General features: G+C 37.9%; 1 protein-coding gene across 3 annotated transcripts in view; it reads right to left on the bottom strand.

Annotated features, from left to right (window-relative positions):
* The window catches only part of ADCY2 (adenylate cyclase 2), a 430421-nt gene that overhangs the window by 71173 nt on the left and 331453 nt on the right, over positions 1-27795 (bottom strand). For 2 of the 3 annotated variants that reach the window (XM_054555396.2, XM_054555397.2), the window contains exons 15-16: positions 13001-13085; positions 10714-10779 (exon numbers count right to left, since the gene is read on the bottom strand). In XM_054555396.2, coding sequence (XP_054411371.1) covers positions 10714-10779; positions 13001-13085 — 151 coding nt within the window. The remainder of the gene's footprint in view (positions 1-10713; positions 10780-13000; positions 13086-27795) is intronic. The other variant, XM_024247608.2, reaches the window with a different exon arrangement.

Here is a 27795-nt window from a genome sequence, read left to right as displayed (position 1 = left end):
TTTCAATCTTACCAAACTGAAACCCTATACCCATGGAAAAACAACTCCCCGTTCCTCCCTCCTCCCAGCCCCCGGCAACCACCATTCCCCTTCCTGTTTCCACGACTGTGACTACTCTAAGACCTCGTATAAGTGGAACCATCTAGTAGTTCTCCTTTTGTGACTGGCTTATTTCTCTCAGCATAATGTCCCCAAGGATCATGATGTTGTAGCATTATGCCAAGATTTCCTTCTTTTTCAAAGCCTGAATAAAACTCCATTGTATGAATCCATACTTTTTTTTTTATCCATTCATAAAATGGACACTGAGTTGCTTCACCTTTTGGCTGTTGTGAATACGCTGCTGTACATGTGGGGGTTGGGGAAGCTTTTATGATACAAGAAGGAATTGAGATCTTTGGGGAAGGACAGCCAGCATTTGCTCCCCATTCACCATGGGGTCTCAGTGCATGAGCTCACCCATCTTGAGGGCCACCTTTCCAAGGATCCTCACCTTATTCTCACCATATTCTCCCAGGTATGAGTGTGGAGCAGTACACAGAGTTCCACTGAACTGTGGGTGACATCAACTCTGCCTATGCAGATGCTGCGTGGGCATAATTTGCATACATTATCTGATATGATAAGCAGGACGTAAAAGTCCCCCAGGGATTGACATTTTTATCTTCACACTAACGAGACTGTGGTCCCAAGGCTATGTGTCTTGGAAACAAAAAAAGGTGATGATTTCAAGAAATTCAGAAGAAGGAATAACATAAATTATGCCCTTTGATCGATACTACTAAGTTAACCTATTGGCAAACAAAGCTGGTGTGACATCTGTGAAATTCAAATTCAAATAAAGAATATTCCTGAACAGCACAAATAGGCTGCGCTTTTAGTTCTCTACTTCTTTCACATCTTCTTTTTGTATTGTTCCTAAAATTATTGTTGCCCTAAGCATTGCTGTATGTTCAATGTTGATACAACAGTTGAATGATCGTCTAAACACAGGAAAGAGGAGTTGAGAAGGGTAAAGAATCAGCCATGGCCTAGCTTCAAACCTCTACTGCTGGGAAACTTGCTGCAAGTTAATGATCCTCTCTGAAATGGGGTCCCAGTTTCTTCCTCTCTGAAACGGGGATAATAACAGTACCTGCCTCCTCTGTCTTTGCAGAGGTTTAAACGAGTTAGAGAAGGTGTGTGCAACAGGACTTACAAGTGTTAGCTCTTCCTGTTATTTCAATGAAGAAAACACAATATTTCTTAGAAACATTTTAATGACCAAAATCCTATTTGCTTTATATCTATGTAAACAACAACAAAATCTCCTCCTCTCTACTCCTTTCCACCATGTTTTTTTTTTTTCTTCCTTCCAGCTCCTGATAGGAAAAGATGAAGAATGTTTGTGTACAGCGCACATGCCCCCCTGAGGGAGACACAGGACCAGGTTCCGGGTTCACTTCTTGGGCTGATTTTCCTGCGCCCTCGTCTCATTTCTCTGAGTACCTACCAGGGAGCTTGAGCCAGTGCTGCCCTCAGCCGCAGAGGCTGCCCAGAGCTGGACTGCTGGCTGGCGGCAGGGGGCGCCCTGGGCCCAGCTCTGCAGGGCATCTGATCACGGGCAACAGAAGAACCAGATCTGTACTTGACGCTTCTACTCAAGAGCAGGTTTGGATAGGGGTTGGTGATGGCAGTAAATCTGTCATGCAGTAAGATGTCCCTTAATGCTCTGAACATGCAGCATCTTAGACGGTCAGGTAGCCAGAGAACATCCACCTACGAATGGTTATCATTAAACATCCACCCACGAATGGTTATCATTATTGTTTAATACATGCTACTTCTAATAATACTAATATCACAAAACACAGTCAAATCTGTGTTCCATAGAAGAAAGTTTTTTTTGTTTGTTTGTTTTTGTTTTTGTTTTCCTGAGACGGAGTCTTGTTCTGTCGCCACTCAGGCTGGAGTGCAATGGCACGATCTCTGCTCACTGCAACCTCTGCCTCCTGGGTTCAAGCGATTCTCCTGTCTCAGCCTCCCAAGCAGCTGAGTTTTTTTTTTTTTTTTTTTTTTTTGCCATTACATTTAAACCGCAACTACTTTTGCACCAACCTATAATACAATATGAAGAGCTGAGCTTCAAATGAAATATGCTCATCTAGCTCAGATTCCATTAGATAATGGCATTTGGTTTGATTCTCACAAATTAAGACAGCATTTATATATTCACATCCAGACTGACTACAATTAGTACCTTTAAGAGAAAATTATTAAAATCAATGCTCTTATATTTGTGAAATTATCAATAGATATGATAATGAAAATGTTAACAGCAGAACATTTAAAACATTTATGACTTCAGGGGAAAATGTACATCTAGCTAAGATTGCATATCACTGTCAATTAGGTAAAATATTATCTAGTTATTACACAGACAAATTTTTGAAATTACAAAATTAAAACAAGTTACTGTGTTTGAAGATTTAGAAAAATACGTGGTGATAATCTTGTCAAATATGCTATCTAATAGGAATATGTTATATTCTGCTCATAGGCTAGTAATTTACTAAAACAGACCTGGGCAGATAGGCAGGATTTTTTTTTCTGTTCGTGTGACATGCCAGGCAAAATGACGAATCGGCAGCACTTGCAGCTACTTACTAGACGTATGGGGGTTTGGCAGACATGGGTTTGGCACAGCAGGTTCAGGATGCACTTGGTTCAATTATTCACCCATGCATTTTCTATGAACACCTCAAAGTTCTCCCTCACAATTGTTTTAAAACTTACGCCAAATGTGTTGTTCCAGAGGTCAGGGAGACAGGCGGCTATCTTTCCTTGTCACCAAGCAGTGACAAGGTAAGTAAACCTGTTCTGAAGTGTAAAAATTGGTAGGCATTGCTGCTGGCAAGGACAAGAAAGTAGAAGAGAACAGAGAGGTGACAGATGCAATGACAGTGATGAAAGAGGAAGTGGAGGATCAAGCTGGTAGGGGGAGCAGAAGAAACGAATGATGGGGATAAGAGGAGAAACAAGACTAAGATCCTAAAACGGAAGGAATCTGATTAAGAAAAATGGAGACCCTTGATTCAGTTTGTAGCTCTGTAGAAAAATTACAACTTGGCTCTTGATATGATCATTGGCTTCAGTTTATCCTGTTTCTGATTAAGTATTAAAGGCCCTGGTGGAAAAATGTTTATCAAAATTCCGACCATCCTAATTAAATGTTATAAATGACAACATCTCAAAAAATATTTTGGCCTTTATTTGGAAGACACTATTAACTGAAAATGAGAAAATGCCTGCTGTGAGCCCAGTTGGTAGAGTCATTTGCTTTGATCTTTGGTTTAACTCCTGGCATAATTTCAACCACATCTGTTTCCTCCCTTACTTGATCATCTCACTGAACCCCATGATCGGCTCTTACTTATAGTGAGCTCACCGTGTACCTTCTAGAAATGCACTTGGATGTGAATATCACATTCATCCACTAACAAACAAGGGATTGGTACTAAATGTAGTGGGAGATGTAATAAAAGAAGAAATATAAATTTATAGGAAAATCCTAGCCAGGCACGGTGGCTCACGCCTGTAACTCCAGCACTTTGGGAGGCTGAGATAGGCAGATCACAAGGTCAGGAGTTTGAGACTATCCTGGCCAACATGGTGAAACCCTGTCTCTACTAAAAAGACAAAAATTAGCTGGGTGTGGTGGCGGGTGCCTGTAATCCCAATTACTAGGGAGGCTGAGGCAGGAAAACTGCTTGAACGCGGGTGGCAGAGGTTGCAGTGAGCTGAGATCGCACTACTGTACTCCAGCCTGAGTGACAGAGCAAGACTGTGTCTCAGAAAAAGAAAAAAAAAAGGAAAATCCTATCACAGAATTGATGATGGGACAACGAGCAGTGGGGTGTGGTAGGAAAAACATGGGAAGAATCCCAATGTTCTTAATCCAGTACATGCAGATCCTCCTCAGAAAAACAAAATGTTCATACATGCTCCACCAAAAATATCAGCCAGCTTCTCTTCCTTCCCTCTCTTTCCTTTCTTTTTCTTCCCTTGTTTTGATCCACTTGCAATGGAAACAACTGGTAGTCTCTCAAATTAAGTTAAATCTAAATTTTTCACTCTAAAATTAATTCTTCATAATTTAACTTAATCATGATAAAAGTAGACTTCATTTACAGTTTCATTAGTTTCCATTTTAACAATAAGATGAGACACTTGAAGAGAAGTAGAAGCTCATATTAAGTGAAGTTAATAAAATGAAAAAAAAATGCAGAAAATTTATAAAGATATCAGAGTGGCTGAGAAGCAAACTATTATTATTGGAAAAACAAAATCCATCTTAAAAATCTTGCTTGGAAAATATAGTGGTTTCATGTTCCATATAAACATGTACTTTTGTGTATTTGCCTAAAGAAACATCTACTTTGGCATTTTAATTAGCTGAGCACTGTCATTCTGAATGGCAGGAACAAGCCGAAGCAATAATTACTTGTAACATTTAATGTCACAAAGACTGTGATGTGTATTTTGATTATTTAATTGTCCTTTAATTTCCCATAGGAAGACTTCTTTATGCCAATCAATCATATTTTACAAAATCAACCTGTTTCTTCCTTTCGCCCTGGGTGAGCCACATCCCTGCACTGCTGCTCCACTGGGTACCACATTGCATCATTTTTGCTGACATGCTTGTCTCTGGCCAAATGCAGAGCTGATTGAGGACAGTGACCACATCGCACTTGTCTCTGTTTTCCCAGAGGCCAGTATAGTGTTTGTTAAATGGTAGGAACTCATCAAATACGTGCTGATTCTGTTTACTATTTTTAATGATGGACTCAAAGGGAAATTACCAGGGCACAGAAACAAAGAGAGAGCTCAGTGATAAAGGAACTGAGGCTGTGGGGTGTGTCCAGGAGTGTTCTGGATCAGGACTCAGGCTATGGCACTTAGGGGGTGAGCTTTTAACACCCATAGGGAAAAGAAGATATTTCCTTGGGCCAGCAAAACGTGGGCAGCTGCAACTAAGACTCTTGAATAAAATCCAGAGCCTCAAACCGCTATTCCTTCTGTACAAAGAAGTCTAGAAGAGCCCAATTCACTAGCTCAGGGAAGTATCAATAAGCTTCCAAGGATCAATCCAAACCCTAAAGTGCTGGGTTTGAAATTACATTACCTGATTCATAACAAGAATTCCAAATTGAAGGGTTGTTAATTAGGTCAAAACCAGAGAAAATCCTTGGGGCTATGGCAGAAGCAAGAATGACACTGCTGGTAAATGATACTTTAGACTACAGCATGCAGGGATGTCCCATCTGGGGGCTGGGGCAGTTCCTCCTGAACATAACCTCACAATAAAAACCAAATTATAAAGTACCTAAGGCAATGGACCATGTGAGGAAGAGTCAAAAAACATTAGAAGTAGTGGAATTAGCACCACGAGATCTGCAGATACGACAACAACCTGAAATAGCTTCTAAATTAAGATTAAAGTAACAAAAGAGGGATTATAATCCATATGAATGAGTAAGTTGTTAAGGAAAAATAACAAGTATTTTTTAAAATGAGCCACACAAACTTTCTAGAGATGAAAATGTAGATATTGAAATTAGAAACTAAATGGTTATTAAGGAACTGGATGAACTGCCCGTGAATGGGAGAGGCTAAGAAACATCTCAGGAAATAAACCATAAAATAGCACAGAAAGATAAAGAAGTGGAAAATAGGAAAAAGAGACTGAGACACAGAGGATATGATGAAGAGATTCAACATACCTTTGATAAAAGTTTGAAAAAAGCAGAACAGAAAGACCAGGGAAGAGACAAAACACAAGGAGATATTGGACAATGACGTTGCAGACCTAGAGCAGATTATGAGGTCTGTGGTTGAGAATACACAGCTGAGTCTCAAAAATAAAAGTCAGGCTGCACTTTGACACACAGAATCTACTGCCCATGATACAAAGAGCAAATCCTACAAAAACTCCCACCGAGATAAGGGACCAAGTGTCTACAACAGTTAGATGGACAGGAGAGTTAATCTCATTCCCACACAGGCCAGGAAATTATGGAATCCTGTTTTCAGAATGTTAGAAAAAATTATAAATAATCACAATGAGGAAAAGATAAAGACTTTTTAAAATACAAAATCTGAGTGGGTATATTATATACAAGCCCTCATGGGAAGGATTATAAAAGGAAGCATTTTAGTAATATGGAAACTGAGTCCAGAAAGGTGGAATGGTATTTGGAAAAAAATGTAAACAAATACATTGTTTAACAAAAACAGGAATAAACATTGAATAATTTGAGCAGTTTAAATTTAGAAAAATTTAAACCATGCTAGTATGGAAGATGAGAAAAATTACCAGACTCAGAGTATGGTCCCTGTATTGTTCAACAAGAAAGTGGAGATATTGTTAATAATACACTTTGTTAATCGTGTGTACATGTTATGTGTTTTAAGGTAATAACTGAAAAAAACAAACTAGAGTATATAAGTTCGAAGTCACTAGAGAGAATAAAAGAGAATAAACTCCAGGAGTCCAAAAGAAGGCAGAAAGGAAAAACAAGTAGAAGCAAAAAAGATACAAATTGGGTTTTAAAAGATTTTAGTAATAATTATAATACAGGTAAATGGATCACACTTGTCAAATAAGAGAGAGAGATGTTTGGATCAGAGAAAAGGACATAGAGCTACATGCTGTTCACCAGAGACACACCTAAAACCTATATCCTTTTCATTGACAAGGAAAAGCTGAAAGTAGAAAGATGGAACAAGGAACACCAGGCAAATACTAACCAAAAATAAAATATGGTGGAGGGATATTGACAGGAGAGAAAACAGACTTCAAGGGAAAAACACCGCTGTGGGGTAGAAAGCTTTTCTATTAGCTGTATGACCTACTTTCCCTTTCCCAAGGCGACCTCTGTATTTGCACTTTTATCTCTGCCTGCAAGAACGTTGGTGGGCTGGCATCGTATTATCTCTGCTATCGAAAGCAGAAGGTAACAACACTGAGAGAAAAATTTCTTCTGATATTTTCTGGAATTTTCATTTGCCGTATCCAGCATATGCATTCTAAAGGTGATTTGGGGGTTGGTTTGTTTGGTGGAATTTTTGGTTAGAGTCACTCTCTTGTATTTATCATAGAAATGTAAGTCTGCCTCAGGTAGTTTAGAAAGTTAAATCTGACTGTGAATGTGCACTTATTACTATTACTGCTACAATGACAACTAGTACTATTTTTAATTGCCAATTGTAATGAAAATGTGAACTTGAATCTCTTATTCTAGTCTTAGCTTCTGCCTAGATAAAATGGATTATTTTCATTATCAAATAAAATAATGTCTGAAAATACTCTGAAGGACTATTATATGTATAAAACATTTTGTAAAGTATTATTATAATAGTGAGTACTTTCTTACTAGATTATTTTAATCTAAATACAACTATAAATTAACTTTAAAAAATTACCAAATGTCTTTTAAGATGAATTTACACTTTGCCCAGAACCTAGTTTTAAATAAATGGGACCAACAGCTGAAAAACATATTTTAGGAAGCTAGAGTAGAGAAGAATAGGAATAGGTACTATGTGAGGTTACCATGACTTACCAATGTGATTTTGATCAATGGGTGCTGAGCAGTCACCACAAGGCAACTTTGGTGCCATGCTGGTCCATGTCCATGAACATGGGCATCCCTGCCTAGTGCTGGGCACCGTCTGCCTGTGACTCACCCCATACACAGCCTGGCACCCTCTGCAACCTGCCTCTACTATAAGGTTCCAAGGCTTGATTCCAATTCCGGCTCCAACATCTACTTGCTATATACTACTGGGAAGGCAAGTTATGTAGCATCTGTGAGCCCCCGTTCTATTAAACTGTCAAATAGATACTACCTGCAAGGGCTCTTGTGAGCATAAATGAGCCAGTAGAAGCTAAGTACCTAGCAGAGTAAGCAGGTATTTTTAATATAACATTTACTACTTATAAACTATGATGAGGCTGGAATCAGAACCACTCATTGGGATCTTGCCCATCATAGATAGTTTGGATTTATTCCAAAGGTTCTTACCCAAGAATAGGAAACCTTTGCAGACCTCGTAGTCATTGCGTTCCTGATTCTACTCCAAAGCCTCCATTTCCTTCCTCAAGAGGCCTGATTACAGCCTCTTCAGCATTTTGTGTGTGTGTGTGTGTGTGTGTGTGTGTGTGTGTGTGTGTGTGTTGGAGGGTTGGGGGAAATGTTTATTTTAAATAATTGGAAATAAAAACTCACTTAAGTGGATGGCAACTTTGGAGTCCTGGGTCCCTCATTCACAAAATTAGAGGCTGGGTGAGGTTATCTCTAGGTTCTCTCTCAGCTCTTGAGTTTTAAATTCTGTAGTGCTAAGTAGCATCTGATGTAGAAAGCATTTCAGAGTCAAGGAATCATGGTGAATGTGAGCAAGAAATTTCAATGCAGTGTGATGAAGGCCACTGACTCACCATCCCTTCTCTCATCCACACATTCCTTTACACATAGAATCTGCCCTCCTGCTAGGGCATCTGGAGAAGGTCCCTTAGGGCACATCTTTCTCTGCCTGAGAATAGTTGGCAATGGTGAGATGAAGGGGCTGCTATGTGGGCCCAGGAAGGCACCTGAGGCAGAGGTGTCTAAGGAGATCCAACAAGCGAGAACATCAGGATGCCAGGCCCAGATGCAGAGGCTGGGAACCTGCCAGAATGCAGAGCAGGATGCCGTGACTGTGAGCTGGATTCAGAGCTTTGAGTTCGGAAGGAGTCCAGTTGGGGTGAGAATGGGGGTGGAACGTTTTCTGAGCAGTGGTGCCAGGAAACCGCACTTGGGTGCAACCCAACATTTCTTCGAGCAGACTGATATTAAATATGTATCTTGTGTTTCAAGTGCCCGAAGTAGTACAAGGAACAAAACAGGGCTGCAGTGAACTTGCTGAAGATCTTTCCATCCACAAGAATAAAAGTAATAATGCAAAATGGGAATCCCGGCCAGCCAGCACGAGGGGAGTTGGTGGTGCAAAGGCAGGCTCTTCAGAGTTGGATTATGAAAGTTAGACGATAATTTCCAACCGAGGAGACAGCTGGAGGCACGTCAGAGTCAAGGAATCACGGCATATGTGAACAAGGCATTTTGATGCAGTGTGATGAAGGCCACTGACTCTCATTCCTCCTCTCATCCACACGATCATTTACACATAGAGCCTGTCCCCATGCTGGGACATCTGGAGAAGGTTCTGTAGGGGACACCTAACTCAGCCTGAGAAAGGTTGGCCTCCATGAGATGAGGGAGTGCTAACCAGAGCCGGCTGAGAGGAGAAAGTAAGAAAGGACCCCATAAAAACGCTACAGTACAAGGAACTCTATACATTCAAGGGGAAACAGAAACAATTTAGAGGTCTCAGTGAGATCTTATGCGATGGAGGCTAAGCTACGTGACACAGATTGTCAGTCCCACGGTGTAAAAAGCAGGGCTTGGTGCAGGAGTTGGTGCAGTTTCAAGGTTTCTTGGAAGGTGCCCGGTGGCTGGGCCCACCCACGTGCACAAGAACTGAGACCTGGGCAATGTGGGGGTAGCAGGGAGCCGGCATGGGACATGCCTCAGGTGGGAGTGAAGGGGCCGATGGAGGCAAGGGCTGGGCTTCTCACAGAAATAATGATCACAGAAAAGAAATGCCTGCCATGTGTTTGAGAACATGTCACTGAACAAATATCTGTATGATTTTTCTATCAACAGAAAAAAAATCTGCAATTCATCATTATCACCCTTTTTTTTTTTGCCTATTTCGATATTTTTCTACCTTTTTATGAAGGCCAGTTGTAAAACAAGCAATCAATTTGATTTATTGGCACTACGCTTTTTGTGCAACAGAGAATGACAGAAGCAAAGCTCTTGGAAGAAAACATTAGCCAGGCTGACCTCTCCTCAGCTTCCTTTATGAAGTATTATATTTTATGTTAATTCTTCATACGGAGAACTGAAAGCTGGTATTAGAGCACAAATATTGCCTTTGGCATCGAAGTTTTCACAAAGTTACCATATGTTAATGGAAGGTAAGTTTTGGGTATTAAGTACTCTTTAATAAACTCAGTATTTAATTCATAATAAATGCAAATCAATATAACACCTTACACAACTGGGAAGCTATTAAGAAGCCAGGGAAGGAGCACTTAGGAAGCGACAATGTTTCTCCACCACCACTGCGGAATATTTGTGATGAGCAGTTTTTGACTGAATTTGGATGGCAGAGTGCAGAGTACACTTAAGCCCTCTTAAATTGGCTGTACACCAATATATTTGATGTTGCAAATTAAAAAAAATCCTTACAGAATGGTTTAAACAGTAAAAAAGGACCTATTATTAAAGTGAAAAGAATTCCTTCTTGATTTTTTTCAGGGATTACATCCAAGGAGGAGGAATTGCAGCTGGCCACTAGGGGGAGCCTCATTCACGGATCTTATGGAATCAAGTTTGGGAAGACCCAGTGTCGTCACATTTAGGCTTCCTGGGCACTTTGACACCATCCAGGCTTCTTGTGAGAAGGAGGTAAGCACCAATTTATTTGTAGCCTTGAAATCTTCCCTTTGTGATACCACGGAGTCAAAACGAACTTCCTAGCATGTGGCCTGTGGAGGCCAGGGTCCTGGGAAGCTCCAGGGATGGGAGGGCAGGAAGAGCTGTGGATGTCACCTTGACAGCTTACCGGGGCTTCAGGCTGACCACAGGAGGAGTTATGGCAGCGGCAGCAGGGCGTGGGATTCCAGCAAGGCTGAAAGGGAGGCATCAGAGAGGAGCAATGCTTTCCCACAGACGCAGCACAGTTGTTCCTGAGATATTTTTTTCTGCCCCCAGCTCTATGTTTCTTTAATATAACAACTTAGTAGAATGAAAAAAAGTCAGCTTGATACCCTAAATATCATGCCCCCATATCCAAGACCAGATTCCCTGGGATAGAAAATGATAAATATGGCTAGTTAGTCACAATGATCTGAACTGACTTACTTAGAACTAGGTTGGGAATTCCAGTGGAACCACCAATGATGGTTCCTATTTTGGAAACCTGAGAAATGGGCTTCAGGAGATTTATGGGGGCAAGGAAGACAGCAGGGGAGCCTGTGTGCCTTTCCACCTGAGGGATGATTCCAGGAACATAGAAAACCAGGCTTCTTTCTACAATAAGCATTTTCAAACTTTGCCAAAGAGTTCCATCAGGGCCTTTTGGAGTGGATTCATATTAACCAAGGGTCTTCCCTCTTCTATACAACCCACAATGTCTTCAGGGGGTTTCAGAGAATCGAGATGCTATGTGTGCATTTGGGTAAAGCAGAAACCACAGTCCCATTTTTGGAAGAGCTTTCAATACAATTTGAAACATCTAAACTATCATACAGTAAACAAAATCCACACAAGTTTGCAAAGGTATAAGGCACAGAGGGCAAAGTGCTTACAGTCGACTGCGGAAAGACAGAGACAAGCTTTGGAATCTTAACCAGCTTTGGCCAAAGGCTTTCAGCACATCAGACTGGAATGCAATGAACAGCTTGGGGGTCAGGACTGCCGCTTTTCAGAGCTTTTGAAGGGAGGACGAGGATTCTAAGAGGCCCACTATTGCGTTGTCCTGATGTTGTTGCTAGCAGTAGTAGTGTTTTATGAAAAGCAAAACAACATTGCAATAAAGCCACAGATGCAAACTGTAAACCCATGCAGAATGAGAAAAAATTCTTTCATAGAAGCCACAATAGTCCTGAGAGGTAACAGACAGACCACAAACCTCAGGAGGCTTCCTTGGCAGTGTCTCTAAATGCGTTTGTTACAGTCTAACCAGCAAAAGAAATCAATTTTGACAATGTGAAAATATCTAGACTATAGTCTGTAACTGTAGAACTCACATAAAATGCATCCATTGAAAAATATTTTAAAGAACATTTCTATTTATTTTTTATAATAGGTTATTAATTATCATGTTAAAAGTCTTATTAAAAAAAATCTCTGAAGCTTCTCTTGAGAATGCCCATGGGGGCAAGGAAGAGAGCTGTTGAGAAGCTCAGAGTGGCCTGTCTGTCCCAGCTCATCTCCATTGAACAAAACGAAACAGTGGCTTATCTTCACGGCCTTCTATTCCATTGTTTGCTTTCTTAGGATGCTCTCATAGACCTATGGCCAGCTAGCAACACTTGCTTTAGACTTTCAATTTTAGATTTAATCTGTATATCCAGAACTAGCATTTAAACCTGATTGGCTTAAATTAAACACTAATAAAAGATATTTTAACATATGCTTTCCTCAACTACTCCAACATTTTATAGCTTGAAAGTGGATGTAGCAATGTATTAGGTTTACTTTTTTTTTAAAATTTACTTTAAGTTCTGGGATACATGTGCTGAATGTGCAGGTTTGTTACATAGGCATACATGTGCCATGGTGGTTTACTACACCTATGAACCCGTCATCTAGGTTTTATGCCCCGCATGTATTAGGTATTTGTCCTAATGCTATCCCTCCCCTTTTCCCCCACCCCACAAAAGGCCCCAGTGTGTGATGTTCCCCTCCCTGTGTCCATGTGTCCTGATTGTTCAACTCCCACTTATGAGTGAGGACAGGCAGTGTTTGGTTTTCTGTTCCTGTGTTAGTTTTAATTCTCCTGTACGCTGAAAGTCTCGTATTATACTTGCATTTGCTGCTATAAATACTCTGAAAACTTAGAGGAAATGAAAAAAATATATTGACAGAACCAAATAAGCAAGAATGCAACTTCTGATGTGACATCGAACGTTTTAAATCATCTTCGTATTCGTGTCTTGGTTGTGCATGAGCTGTCCCAGTCTATATTCTTGGTTGTAGACCTGAAGGGTGCGTGTTTCCTTAACTGGGATCTGGAGTTCTTGAAGTGGTAAAGCAATAAGCTCCTTGTTTTGGAAAGTTTTAGGCAAGAAATCAGCTTTCATGAAATGAGCATACTTTTCAAAGAAGCGCCACATTTGAATACCTACCAGAAGCTGTCCAGCAAAGCAGATGAAGAGGATGAAGGCCAGCAAGAGAAACGCAGCCCCAAAGGAGATGCCCAGGACGGACGTTCTACCGGGAAACAAAAAGCAGCAAGTCAGGGTGGAGATCGTTTCTCTCATTCTGGAAAGCTACCAGTAATACTTTTGGGTTAATGAGGACTTTATTAAATGCGGACTGCAATCCTCACTAAATTTTTGAGAAATAAAAATGGAGCTAAAATGCCACACACATGTCCATAGAAAAGGGTCCACACAGCGATGGCCAATTAACTTATTCTGACTCAATAAAACTGCCTCATAAGCATCAGTTCTTTAGGAAGGATAAAGAATCTTTTTAAATGACTTGCCCATGTTCCTGGCAGTTTCATGTGGCACTTGGCCACATCCCCCATCTCGGTGGCCTCTTCACTGCCAGTGAGATCCTGGCAGCTGCCGCCTTAAGGACAGCCTCACCTTGATAGCCTGGAAGTCCTCAAGTTCCACCCTTGTTCCTGTTGACCCAGGAGACATTGAGTCCTCACCCTCCCCAATCTCATGAAACCGGATTCAACCTATTTTGTTCAACATAGATGCAGCAAAACGTGTAGCGAGGCTTTTTACATGCTTGAGTGAGCCAATGAACTCAAAAGCATCCATGATCATATGAAAAACATGCCTACTGAGTTGCAAATCCTGCTACTGATAGATTACAGGTTTATTTATAAGAATTGTATATGTATCCGAAAGGTCCCTTAAATAATTAAATAATTCAAAGCCTTTTAAAAGTTAGTTTAATCCAAGGATAGAAGTTTCAGAGGTATAAAAAGGACTGAAGCACAGTGAATCATCAAAGATGAAATGCAAATGGAACATCCAAGGAGAGGTTGTATGGTGTCTGAGACCAAAATGGAACCTCATGCCAATGAGGTTGGCTAGAGACAGTGAAGAAACAGAGGATTTGGCTAAGAAGAGGAATAACATCCAGAAATGACGTATGGGATGGAAGAACCAGATATAAGCCAGCCACAAGCTGACATCCTCCTGCAGGTGCACTCCTGCGAGCCCCACAGAAAGAGAAACAAATTGAGCAGTTAGTGCCCTGAGTAAAGCTCCTGATGCTGTCATGATGAGAAGCCACCCTCAACTCTCTATCTCAGATACCTACTCCATTAAGAGAGGTGACCACAGGGACACACATCAAACATCTACAAAAACTTGAGTTCAAACCAACAATTGGACCTGACCCAATTAATGACTTTATGGGCACTGAGTCATGTCCTGGACATGATTCACAGGCTTTCAAACACCTGGCTTGATAATAATATTTGTTCAGATTTTATGAGTGATGATAAGACTCTGCGGGAGGGTGTGTATATACCAAATACACCTAGATTGTTGACTAGTCTCATGGGCCAGGCTCATGCTAGGCTGTTCTGACACAAAGATGAGTAAGATGTGATCCTGCAGCAGCGGGAGGAGTGCCAGTCCACATCTCAGAGCTATGGAGGGCGCTTGCCATCATCCTCATGACTAAAGGGGACCACAGTGATTCATCTGCTGAGCTTTGATTTGCTATCTTCTCTTCTGTTTTACGAAGGAGCTCTGACAGGTTTTTTTTTTTTTTTGGGCATTATGCTCTTCTAGCTTTTTCTCGGTGTCAAGGTAATGCCAGATTCATAAGGCTGAGTTTAGAAACAACATTTCGTCTTTTTTTTTTTTTAGGCCCCAAACTGTTTAAATACTGAATGAATGATATCTTCTTGAAGGTTTGGTAAAACTCAAGTATAAAATTATCTGATGATGATGATGATGGTGATGATGATGATAATAATGACAGTGATGGTAATGATGATAGTGGGTGATACAGTGATGGTGACAGGGATAGTGATGGTGATGTTGATAGGGATGGTGATGATGATGATGAGGATGGTGATGGTGATGATGGTGGTGATGACGGTGATGGTAATGATGATGATGGGTGATGGTGATAGGGATGATGATGGTATGGTGACAGCGACAGGGATGGTTATGGTGATGATAATGGTCATGGTGATGATGATGGTGATGGTGATGATGAGGATGGTGATGGTGATGAAGGTGATGTTGATAGGTGATGGTGATGATGTTTATGGTGATGGTGATGGTGATGATGATGATAATGAGGATGATGATGGTGATGATGGTGATGATGATGGTGATGCTGATCGTGATGGTGATGATGATGATGATGGTGATGGTGATAGGGATGGTTATGGTGATGATGGTGATGGTGATGGTGGTGATGATGATGATGATGATAATGAGGCTAGTGATGGTGATGATAATGATGATGATGGGTGATGGTAATGGTGATGGTGATAGGGATGGTGATGGTGATGATGATGGTGATAGGGATGGTGATGAGGATAATGGTGGTGGTGATGGTGGTGGTGCTGATGCTACATTCTGACATCTATAGAGTACTCACTATGTGCCAAGTGCTATGTATATATGTACATATATAGTTCACTTTATCCTCACAATAATCCTATATAGTAGTTAGTATTATTACCTCATTTTGCAAGAGAAACTGATACACAGGGAAGTTGAGGAACTTGCCTAAGTTATACCTCTATAACTTTCCTAAAGTTGTACTTCTATTAAGTGATGGTGTCTGGATTTATGTCTACCCAATTGTATTCCTGATCCAGGTTCTGTTTTAGAAATAGACATGTCACATTTCTGCCATGTTTATTGGTTCTGCTTCTTGAGTAAATTTTGATAATTTTCCTAGAAAATTATCTATTTCATTTAGATTTTCAGATGTAAAATATTCTATATAACATTTTCTTATAATTTAAAAACTCTCCATATTTGTAATTTCTTATGCTTAATGCTATTTTCTTTAGATCAGATTTGTGAGGTTTTGCATGTTTTGTTGATCTTCTCAAGGAATAAGTTCTTGGTTTATTATTAAGGTCTGTTCTTTTTTTCTATGTTAATTAGTTTCTGATTCAACTTTAAAAAATTCCTTTCTTCTTCCTTATTTAAACTTATATGCTTTATCTTGGATTGTCATTTATTAGAAAATCTTTTGTATTTTCTAATAAGTGCATTTAAGGACATAAATATTCTACTAGTTATGGCTTTTGCCAAATCCCACAACCTTTAATTCATAGCTACTCATTATAACTCTTTTCTAAAAAGCTACACTTTCAATTTCCATTTTCTTTTAATACTAAAAGTGACTCAGAAGTCTGAATTTTAAATTCCACAAGAATATTATTTTTGGTTGGTTCTTGTTATTTCTAATTTAATTCGATTGTATCAGAGATTGTGGCCTCTATTATTTCACTTTGACAATTTGTTTTTCTTCTGGGATGTGATAAATATGCTCAACTTTTATGTCTTACGAATTTTTGAAAATTATATGTATTTTTTATGCTGGTAACAAAGTGTTTCTCTAAATATAACTATTGAAGGAACCTTATGAGTTAGTCAAATCCCTAATGGGCTGGCTTACTTGATCTGTCAATGTTAGAATATATTAACATTTCCAACTAGGAGTGTAGGTTTGTCCACGTATTTGAACATTTTAACACTTTCTACTTTATTTATTTCAAAGAGATTCTGAGGTGCATAAATATTTATGACTGTTAAATTTTTGGTGCCTGAATCATAATAAAATTTTTTTAAAATGCTGAATACATTTCATTTGAATTCTTTATTGTCAGGAATTTATATTATTGATATGTCCTTTATTCTATAAGCTGTTTCCTGGAATAGCTATTCTATATTCTTTATTTCCAAACTTTCTCATTTTATTTCAGCTAGATTTCCTACACATGATGTAGATGTGGCCTTTGGTTTGTAGCCCCAATCTTTTAGCCTCTTTCCATGAATAAGACATTTTTATCCATTCACAAATATAAAATTTGTTAATATTTGACCAATTCTTTCTATCTTATTTTCTTAAAATGTTGGGTAGAATTCACACACAAATAATATGGGTATGAAGTTTCCTTTGTGGGAAAAATTTTTAAAACAAATTCAATAAATGTAATAGATACATGCACAGTTAAATTTTCTATTATGTTTCAGCTTTTGGTAAATAGTCTTTTCAAGAAACTCATTTTATCTAAATTGTAAATCTGTTTGGCCTCAAGTAATTTATGGCATTTCATATATATCCTGTTAATATCTGTAGAGTCTGTACTGAGTCCTCTTTTTTCCCTTAAATTGTTAGTTTGGGTGCTTTGTGGTCTTCTCCCTGTTTCTCTTTCTTCATCAGTCTTGCTAGTGGTTTAGGAATTTTCAAAATCTTTTTCAAAGAGCCATATTTTGGCTTTATTAATTTTCACTACTGATGGTTTTCTATTTTATTGATTTCTTCTTTTTAGTATTTATTCCTTTCTAATTGCTTGATTCTAAATTGCTCATCTTTTTCTGCTTCCTAAGATGGAAATTTGGACAACTGATTTTCAACTCTTTCCTCTTTTCTAATTTTGAAGCATTTTAAAGCTACAAATTCCCCCCTAATTGCTGCTTTAATTGCAATTCCACACATTTTGATACATTACATTTTGATATTTAAACATTTTTACATTTTTCTTGTATTTCATATTTGACTCCTGGGTTAGAAGCACATAGTTTAACACTAAAATATTTGGGGATATTTTAAAATATTCTATTGTTAAAGATTTCTAATTTGATTTTAGTGTGGTTAGACATCAGATTATATGTTTTTTTGGTCTTCATATTTGTTTCTGTATTTTCAAATTTATGGAGATGATTTATGGCCTAGTATAAGTAATATCTTTGTAGGTTAATGTTCCATGTGTACTTTAAGTAAACAAGTATTTTTCAATTCAGTTTAGTGTTTTATGAAACATCAATTAGTTTTAGGAAGTTGATAATGTTGTTCAGACCTCCTATATATTCCTATTGGCATAATAAGAACTAGAAAAGAGATACTAAATATCCAATTATGATGTAGATTTGTCTCATTTTTTTCTTTGATTTTGTCAGATATGCATAAGATGGTTTTATGGTTTTAAGTGCTTTCATATCTGTATTTTATGGATCTGTTATTAGGTATAAGCACATTTTATGATTTTATGCCTCATGGTGAAATGACCTTTTTATCATTACTTACTATCTATATTTATCTCTGTTAATATTTCTTGCCTTCATAACTACTTTGTCTGATATTAATATATGTATAGTAGCCTCCTTGTGCTTATTGTTTACATCACATACGTTTTCCATCCTTTCACTTTCAAGCTACCTAACTTTTGTATTTAAAGGACATCTCTTGTAGAGAGTATGTGGCTTGGTTATACTTTCTTTTGGAGTGTTTAGTCCTTTCCGATTTATAATGTTTGAATTTAATCTTACCCTCTGGCTATCTATTGTTTATTTGCCCCATTGCTTTTATTTGTATAGTGTGGTCTGTTACATTTGTTGCTACTATTTCAAACCTACCATTTTACTATCTGTTTTATATTTGTCTCATTTATTTTTGTTTTTCTGTTCTTCCATTATTGTCATTTTATTAATTAAATATTTAAAAGTATTTTTCATTTCCTCTTGGCTTTTTAGCTATACTTCATTTATTTTTAGTGATTGCTCAAGGCTTAATACATGCTTTACTAACTTATCATTAGTTATTTGGCATTAATATTGTGCCACTTCAAAAAATACATGACACTTACAATAATTTAACTCCATTCTCATAAGAATTCTCAGTATATGTCATATGTCATTGTTTTTGCATCAGATCACCTGTTGTCTTTTATAGACATGAAAGATAAATACATTGTCTTTTATACTCTCTCATAAAGTAAGCATGTCCAATACTTTCCATTGCTTCCTTAGATTCATGTTTCCTTCTGACATAATTTCACTTTAGCTTGAGGAACTTCCATTAGCATATCTTGTAGGTTTGCTGGTGATGAATTCCCTCTTTTTTTACTTGCAGAATGTATTTCATCTCGACTTCGAAAAGGAATATTTGAATTGAATGTTTAATTCAGGGTTGATCATGTTCCTATCAGTGGTTTACAGATCTTCAAGTGTCTTTTGCTTTCCATCATTTCTGATAAGAAGGCAGCCATTTATTCTGTCTTTTTTTGTAATGTCTTTTTTTGTGGATGCATTTAATGTTTTTCTTTCTTTTTTCCTTTGGTTTCCAGAAGTGTGACTATAATATGCCACATGTGGTTTCCTTCATATTTATCCTGCTTGATGTTCATAGAGATTCTTGCCTTTGGAGAGTGATGGATTTTAACAAATTTAGGAAAATTTGTCACTAAGTGTGTTGGTAATTTCTTGTTTGCTTTCAGGTATATTTCTATCCATCTCTTAGAGACTTCATTTCAGACTCTTTGTCAAATGTTTCTAGCTAGTTTGGCCTATGAGAACTGGTGGGAGACTGGAAGGCAATGGAAAGAAAGAGATTGGGTATTTCTCTTACTCTCTACTTAGCAGCCATTTTCTGAGTGGCCTGCAACTCCTGCCTTTTCTAAAGTTCCAGATCCTTGTCAGACAACACCTTACCGTCGTCTAGCTCTAGCTTTGCATGGTTCTACCATCTGCAAGAAAGCCCTGGAGCCTGGGTTTCTGCTAACAACATCTCTATCCTGTTTCCTTACAAGTCTAGAAGTGGTAGGAGGTTTCTTCTGTTGCTAATATCATGGCTAGTATACTACCCCCTATTTGGTTTATCAGCTTTTCTGCCATTCTGTAAATACTTCTTTTTATTAAATTCCCTTTCCGAAATACCTAAGGCAATTTGTTTTCTTTATTGGAGCCTAATCCATTAACTAGATAAAGCTTTCTCTGGGCACTATAATATCATTAATATTTAGGTAGAAACCTAGGGAAGAACTGTAACAGTGACTTCTCTAAATTCCTTCCTTTTTCTTTTGAAAACAGCAAAAAAAAAGTTTTTACTGGAAGTATTTATCATTAGAAGTATTGAGCAAATATGTATATATTCCTTGGGTTATGCCATGCTCTAATTTTTTTATAAATGGAACAAAGGATTATGGAATTATATTGGCCTTCAATTAAACACATATCAACTGATTTAGAGTAGATTAATTATGTGTTAATCTACTAACAAATCATAAGGTTTTTTTTTGTGAATCAGAGTTTAAATAATGGATTCTTGTACTACAATGAATTATATAGGCCTTTGTTTCCTAAAATGCACTTCAATGTTTCTTTTTTTTGAATAATTATTCCACTATGAAGAGAGTTGACAGAGACATTCTGAAGTCAGGTCAAATAGACCTGAAAAACAATAAGGGTGTTAAAATGTGACTCTTCCTATTTTATAATAATATGCTGGACACAGCGAAGAGCATCCCAGAAGAGTTGTTAACATTTTTTTGTGAATGTATCTGATGACCACTGCTTACTCCTTCCTCAAATGTCAAAATCTATTAAGAGCTGATAAAGGAATACAGTGTTACTAATACAGCTGACTATCTGTTTTTGATTTGCTGTAATGTATGACATGCCCATTTAAGCAGGGATGATCATTCTTAGGAGTATGTTGTGACACACAAAACTGACTAAAGAAGAAATGAAAAATATAAATAGGCTTACCTACAAAAAGTAAAGAGATTAACTTAGTAATTAAAAAAATCTACTTACAAAGAAAAAGTCATGTGCAGATGGCTTCACTGATAAACTTTCCCAAACTTTCATTTAATTTTTAAATTTTTTTTGAGACAGAGTCTTGCTCTGTCACCCAAGCTGGAGTGCAGTGGTGCAATCACAGCTCACTGCAGCCTCTACTTCCCGGGCTGCAGCCATCCTCCTGCCTCAGCCTACCAAGTAGCTGGGACCAATAGGCCTGTGCTGCCATGCCTGGCCAATTTTTGTATTTTTGGTAGAGATGGGGTTTTGCCCCTTTGCCCAGGGGTTTTGCCATGTTGTCCAGGCTGATCTCAAACTCTTGAGCTCAAGCAATCCACCTGCCTCTGCCTCTGAAAGTGCTGGGATTACAGGTGTGAGCTATCATGCCTGGCCCAAAACTTTGAAAGAAGAATTAATATCAATTTTTTACAAACTATTCCATAAAATGGAAGGGAAGGGAACAGTTCTTAACTCATTCTGAAGCCAGTATCACCCTGACACCAATACAAAAGACATCACAAAAAAAAGTAGAAATCAGTATCTCTTATGAATGTGGATACAAAAATCCTTAACAAAATATTAGTCAATTGAATCCAGCCACAAGTAAAAAGGTTTATATATCAATACCAAGTGGGGTTTACCCAAGAAATGTAAGGTTGCTTTAATATCTGAATATCAGTCAACCTATTAATAGATCACATTAATAGAATAGAAGAAAAAACACATTATCATCTCAATAGCTGCAGAAAATGGATTTGACAAAATCCAAACTATTTCACAATGAAAACACTCAACAAACTATTAATAAAATGGAATTTCCTTATCTTAATAAAAGGTCACCATGAGAAACTCACAGCTAACATCATTCTTAATGGTGAAAGGCTGAATGCTTTTCTCCTGAGATTGAATAAGAAAGGATGTGTGCTGTGGCTACTTCTATTTAACTTTGTACTGGAGGCTTTAACCAGGGAAACTGGGCAGGAAAATAATATAAAAGGCATCAGATTGTAAAGTAAGAAGTAAAACTATCTTAATTTGTAGGTGATATGGTCTTGCATATAGAAAAGTATGTGACAACCTGAGATTCAGACTTGGGGTGGCTCAAACTCTCACCAATATGCTCAACTTCAGGCTCTTCAGTATTCTAGTCTGTGGCATACTGGCATTTATGTTCAGATGGACCTCTCTTCCATCTGAGTTCTTATGGGCTTAATGCTTCTGTCCCCCAAAATCTATCTGTTGAATTCCTAACCCCCAATGTGATGGTATTAGGGAAATGGGGACTTTGGGAGGTGATTGGGTCATGAAGGTGGAGACCTCATGAATGGCATTAGTGCCCTTATGAGAACTGGCTGCAGAACTAGCTATTTCTTTCTGCCATGTGAGGATACAAGGAGAAGACAGTAGTCTGCAACCTGAAAGGGAAACCTCACCTGAACCCACTCATGCTGGCACCCTGATGTCAGACTTTTGCTTCTGGAACCATGGCTTCTAAATTTCTATTGCTGCTAAGCTGCACAGTCTATGGTCCTTTGTTAGAGAAGTCCAAATGGACTAAAACACCAGGGAACAAGAAATACTGTGAGACAAAGTAACGGTTGGTCAAATGCTCTTAATTATAACCACTTATCCTGCCTGTTCTGTCAAAAGCATGTTCAGGTCCATTAAGTATACCAAGATGTTGGTGTAACTTAATCAATTTTAATTAACAGCCCAGTTGCAAAACTGCTTCTTTTTAACCCTGAAGCATAACTTATTACGTACTTACTGAAAAGCAAACTTGAGTCTTCCCTGTCATGAGGCAAGAAAAATTACTTTTAGTGTTCATTTTTGACTTTGGTGCTTTACTCAAGTACATTGTTATGGAATATGGAAGAGGATGATTTTGGACAAGGTCCTCCTTCCTTTCTGCTTTTTTTCCCAGTCAATGAATTGCTTAAAGGTGGCCCTGACAGGGATAAGAAACACATTTATTGATGAGATAAGTCCAGTGGAGACACACATTCCCCTCAAAAAGCCTACGAAATGTATTAATTACAAGCCACCTCTCTGGGTGAATAATGAGTCTTTGGCATTCTATTGAATGTCATGACTTTCACGGACTCTCTCCTGGTTGACTTCACTTCCCTTACTTCCTCCCTAAAGCAAGCCTCTCATCAGCTCTCCACTCACATCTGTGGCGTGGGATTCAGTCAGGATGATAAGAACCAAAGGAAGCAAACTTTTCTTTTAATTATAAGTTAGCATGAAATAAAAATTCCTCTTTTTTCAATGATAGAACTTCAAAGTGAAAGGGAATTCAGTAAAAAAGAAAAGAAGAAAGAAAGAATCAAAAGTTGAAAGGAGGAAATGGAATTGAAATATTCATCACCATTACAGTAGCTTTTCTCTGATGAGAGGACTTAGCTTTGAGATGTTCTGGACACTTGAAGGTTCTGAGATGTGGGAAAGAAAAAAGAGATGATCTTTGGCCAAGTAAGAAGAGTTCTACCTTTACAGCAATGACAAGGGCTGAAGATCTGAATTTTCAGACACACTGTATTCCCCAGAAAGTACAGAGTCTTCTCTTCCTATACCCTCTACTTGGGGGAGCTCATCCCATCTTTTGGATTTAAATACTACATAGGTGTGGGTTTTTTAGACTGTATCTCCACCCAGCTCTGTAGAATCTATAGGAGCTATAGGGGGTTCAACGGAAGTTCTATAAATTCTACAGGTCACATACTCCCTTTTGTGTGAAACTCCAGCACCTGATGTGTAACACACACATGTATCTAATGTCCAGAACTGAGCCCTTGAGTTTGCTGTCCCTCCCCAACCTGTGCCTGCCCCAGGATTCTCTCTGTGTAAATGGCAGCATTTTTTCCAGTTGTTCAGGACAAAATAAAACAAAATTAAAAACCCTGCAAAACTTACTTTTTCATACTCCTTATATCTAATCCAGCAGCAAGACTTGTCTACATCACTCTGTACAACCTATCCCAGGATTTGAACACGTTTTACCACCTCTAGTATTGAGTGTTGAAATAAGTAATGACACTGATATTAGAGATCTGAGTAGAAATAATAATTCTAAGACATTTAACATTATAATTTGGTTTATTAATTTTTCTTAAGTAAAACATCATTATTTTTAGTTTTTCTTGGGCTAATGAAACACATGCACGTTATTTACCTAAATTGTGCTAGAAAAAAATTCATCCTTGTTTTAACAATTGCCCTCATGACTGGTTAAACATAATCCATTTAGTTTGGCAGATAAGATGAATGAAACTACTTAAAAACAAAAAAAGCAATTCATACTTGATCAGTTTTGGTCTTTGAAGGTAGCTCACATTTCTGATAAAGTTATACTACAGGGCAGACAGAGTGAGAGAGCAGCTCCAAAAAGAGGAGTCAACCAATAATTTAATTCTATCTATTCAAATTCTGAGACTAGAGCCAGATTCAACAATTATAGGCTGAATAAGGATGATGTTGGGCTCCCTTTCAGGAAAACACCTCCCTTTACTGGTCCTTTCCAGCTAACATATTTCTCCATTATTAGTTATTCATTCATTCATTTACTCACTCATTTAATTATTTCTTTCCCTTTTTCAAAAACACATGAGGCAATTTACCACAAAAAAAGCTAAACAAATGAAACAAAGCAAAAGTATAATTAATGAGTTAAGAAAACAAGTCAGCAGAAGTGAGAAGCACCATTATTTTAACAAAAATGCTTCATAAAATACAGCAAAATGGTTTTTTAAAGAGATGAGATAATAGGCAAGAAAGAGATTCCTAGTACATAGACGGTATTCAAATGCAGACTGCTGAGAGGTGCTGATGCTAAATGGCCCAGGAGAAACCAGGGGCTAATACCTGCTTTTGGTGTAGGATTGCTATCTACCCAAGGAAGGTGATGCTCCCAGGCATTTGACTAATATGAAATTAGAACTGAACTCTTGAATAAAGGCAGGGGCCCTGAAGGGCTGTCCCGCCAAAAAACAAGAAACAGAAAACCTCTCCACCAGTCTGGTAATTTTTAGGGAAGATAACCATCTGACTGGGGCCATAAAGAAAAGGTCAGTTTTGAAAATTGGGATTACCAATCTTGTTCCATGCCAATAGGTGTTGACCCAAATTCACTCGACCTCCTTAATGCAGGAACCTTAGTATAAGGATTTAATAAAATATTTTGACTTGAATTGGTGAATCCCAGAGATATCTGGCAAAGATACACTGAAGTCTATCCCATAGTGATGCCGTTACAACTCAGAACATACAAGACTACCATGGACCCAAATCCTTGCTGTTGATGAACATACAGACAAAATTACAGATAATACAAGGATAGACTTAACAGATAGACTAAATGGCAGAATCACATATTTATCAACCCTAAGGAACACAATAAAATAAAATTTCCACTAGGCACAGTGGCTCACACCTGTAATCCCAACACTTTGGGAGGCCGAGGCAGGCAGATTGCTTGAGGCTAGAAGTTTGAGACCAGCCTGGCCAACATGGCGAAACTCCATCTCTACTAAAAATACAAAAATTAGCTGGTGCAGTGTCAGGTGCTTGTAATCCCAGCTACTCGGGAGGCTGAGGCAGGAGAACTGCTTGAACCTGGGAGGCAGAGGTTGCAGTGAGCCAAGATGGTGCCACTGCACTGCAGCCTGGGTGACAGAGCAGAACTCTATCTCAAAATAATAACAAAAAGTATAAAAGAAGTGATATTTCCATATAATATGTTTAAAATCTCCAAGTAGGCCAGGCGCGGTGGCTCATGCCTGTAATCCCAGCACTTTGGGAGGCCAAGGCAGGCAGATCTTTGAGGTCAGGAGTTCAAGACCAGCCTGACAAATATGGTGAAACCCCATCTCTACTAAAAATACAAAAATCAGCCAGGCATGATGTTGGGTGCCTGCAATCCGAGCTACTCGGGAGGCTGAGACAGGAGAACTGCTTGAACCCAGGAGGCGGAGGTTGCAGTGAGCTGAGATTGTGCCACTGCACTGCACTCTAGCCTGGGTGACAGAGCAAGACTCTGTCCAAAAAAAAAAAAAAAAAAAAAAAAAAATCTGCAAGGAAAACAAAACAAAACTCCACAGGCAAAATATAAAATTACATATACAAAAAGGTTAGGTTTTAAGAACAACATAGACAAACAACATAGACTTCTTAGGTATGAAAACAATAATCATAAAGATTATAATCTCAATGTTGGGTGAAGAATTTATCAGAATGCAGACCAAAGAAATAAAAAAGTGGAAACTGGGAGGAAACATGACAAGACCTGGAGCCCAGGATGAGAACACAATATGCAGCTACAAGAACTCCAGAGGAAAGAATAGACAATCGAGACAATCAACAGCAACATGTCAGAGATAGAGGCAGAAAACTTTCCAGAACTGAGCAGAGATATGTGTCCTCAGATTGAAAAATCAAACCTAGTCACTTAGGTTGATGAAAATAAATACACTTATGGCAACAATATAGTGAAAATACCGCCCCCCGACCCCCAAGCAAAAAAGATACCTAAAAGCACTCAGAGAGGAAAGACAGACTCCCTAGAAAGGAATGTAATGAGACTGACAGAAATACTTCATTAACAAAAATAGAAGATGTAATGCCACAGAGTAATGCCATCATAATTCTGAGGGAAAATAAAAGTTAACCTAGAATTATATGCCGAGTTAAACTATTATTCAAGAACTGTGAAATAAAGTAGATAAAGAAATTTTAATATAAACAAAAAAGGCAGCTATTGTTACTCATAGACTCCCCCTCCAAAAACCCTAACAAATCATATACATCACCAAAAAAATAAATAAATAAATTTGAAGAAATGAATAATTTTTAAAAAGGATTGATGAGCAAATTAATTGGTAAAGAATGTGGCAGGTTTAAATAAACACTGACTATAATTACTGTCAGAGCTAAAATCCTAGGAAATCATTACATTGAAGAGAGATTATGAATAACTTTAGAATGTATTGAATTAAGCATAAATGTTAAAATTCAATTCACAATTGCCAAGACATGGAACCAACGCAAGCATTCATCAACCAATGAATGGATAAATGAAATGTAGTGTACATACACGATGGAAAATTACTCTGCCATAAAAATAAAAGAAATAATATCTTTTGCAGCAAATTGGTTGGAGCTGGAAGCCATTATTCTAAGTGAAATAACTCAGGAATGGAAAACCAAATACTGTATGTTCTCACTTATAAATGGTAGCTAAGCTGTGGGTACGTAAAGGCACACAGAGTGACACAATGGACTATGGAGACTCCAAAGGGGGAAGGGTAGGAGGGGAGTGCGGGATAAACAACAACATATTGGGTACAATGTGTACTACTTGGGTGCTGAATGCACTGAAATCTCAGACTTCACCACTCTACAATTCATCCATGTAACAAAAACCACTTCTATCCCAAAAGATATTGACAAAAAATATATAATATTAAAAACATGTAAATATACAATACATATTGTAAATAATTATATATTTTTATTCTTTAATATAAATAATATGTATTGAAATTGTAATGATAATCATTAAAAGAAAAATATACATGATGTATATTCTATGAACTTTAATAGTAATCTTTAATGAAAAATATATATCTACTTCCTAACCAGTAAAAGAAATAAAAGAATAAACAGGCTGCTCTGCCTATGGAGTAGCCATTCTTTTATTTCTTTACTTTCTAATAAAGTTGCTTTTAATTTACCATAAAAAAATAAAAGAATAAAAGAACTTGATCAATCCAATAGAAATCAGAAAAAAGAGAAAAAAGGACCAAAGAAAAGCAAGGTAAATAAAACACAAAATAAAATGGTAGAAGTGGGTCCACACACATCAGTTATAAAATCAAAATACAGATGACAAAATAAATATAGAAGAGATTAATATAAAGAAAGATATCAAATCGAATAAATAAAACCAAAATAAAACCAGGTTTTGTTTAAAGGAAGCATACCCAAATAATAACAGTGTAGAGGGTGGAAAATTGTGTCTATAGTAAAGAGCACACAGGGTAAACATTTGCAAAAGTCTGGATTGTGGACACGTGTGTGTTTATTATATCATACTCTGTACTTTTCTGTATATTTGAAATACTTCCTAGCAAGATTTTTTTAAAGACAAAGAAAAAAATGAAGATATTCACATGAAA

The sequence above is a fragment of the Pongo abelii genome, chromosome 4, assembly GCF_028885655.2.
Source record: "Pongo abelii isolate AG06213 chromosome 4, NHGRI_mPonAbe1-v2.0_pri, whole genome shotgun sequence".
NCBI classification, from domain to species: domain Eukaryota; kingdom Metazoa; phylum Chordata; class Mammalia; order Primates; family Hominidae; genus Pongo; species Pongo abelii.
The sequence above is the reverse complement of the archived record's forward strand: the minus strand, read 5'-3'. Positions and strand labels throughout refer to the sequence as shown.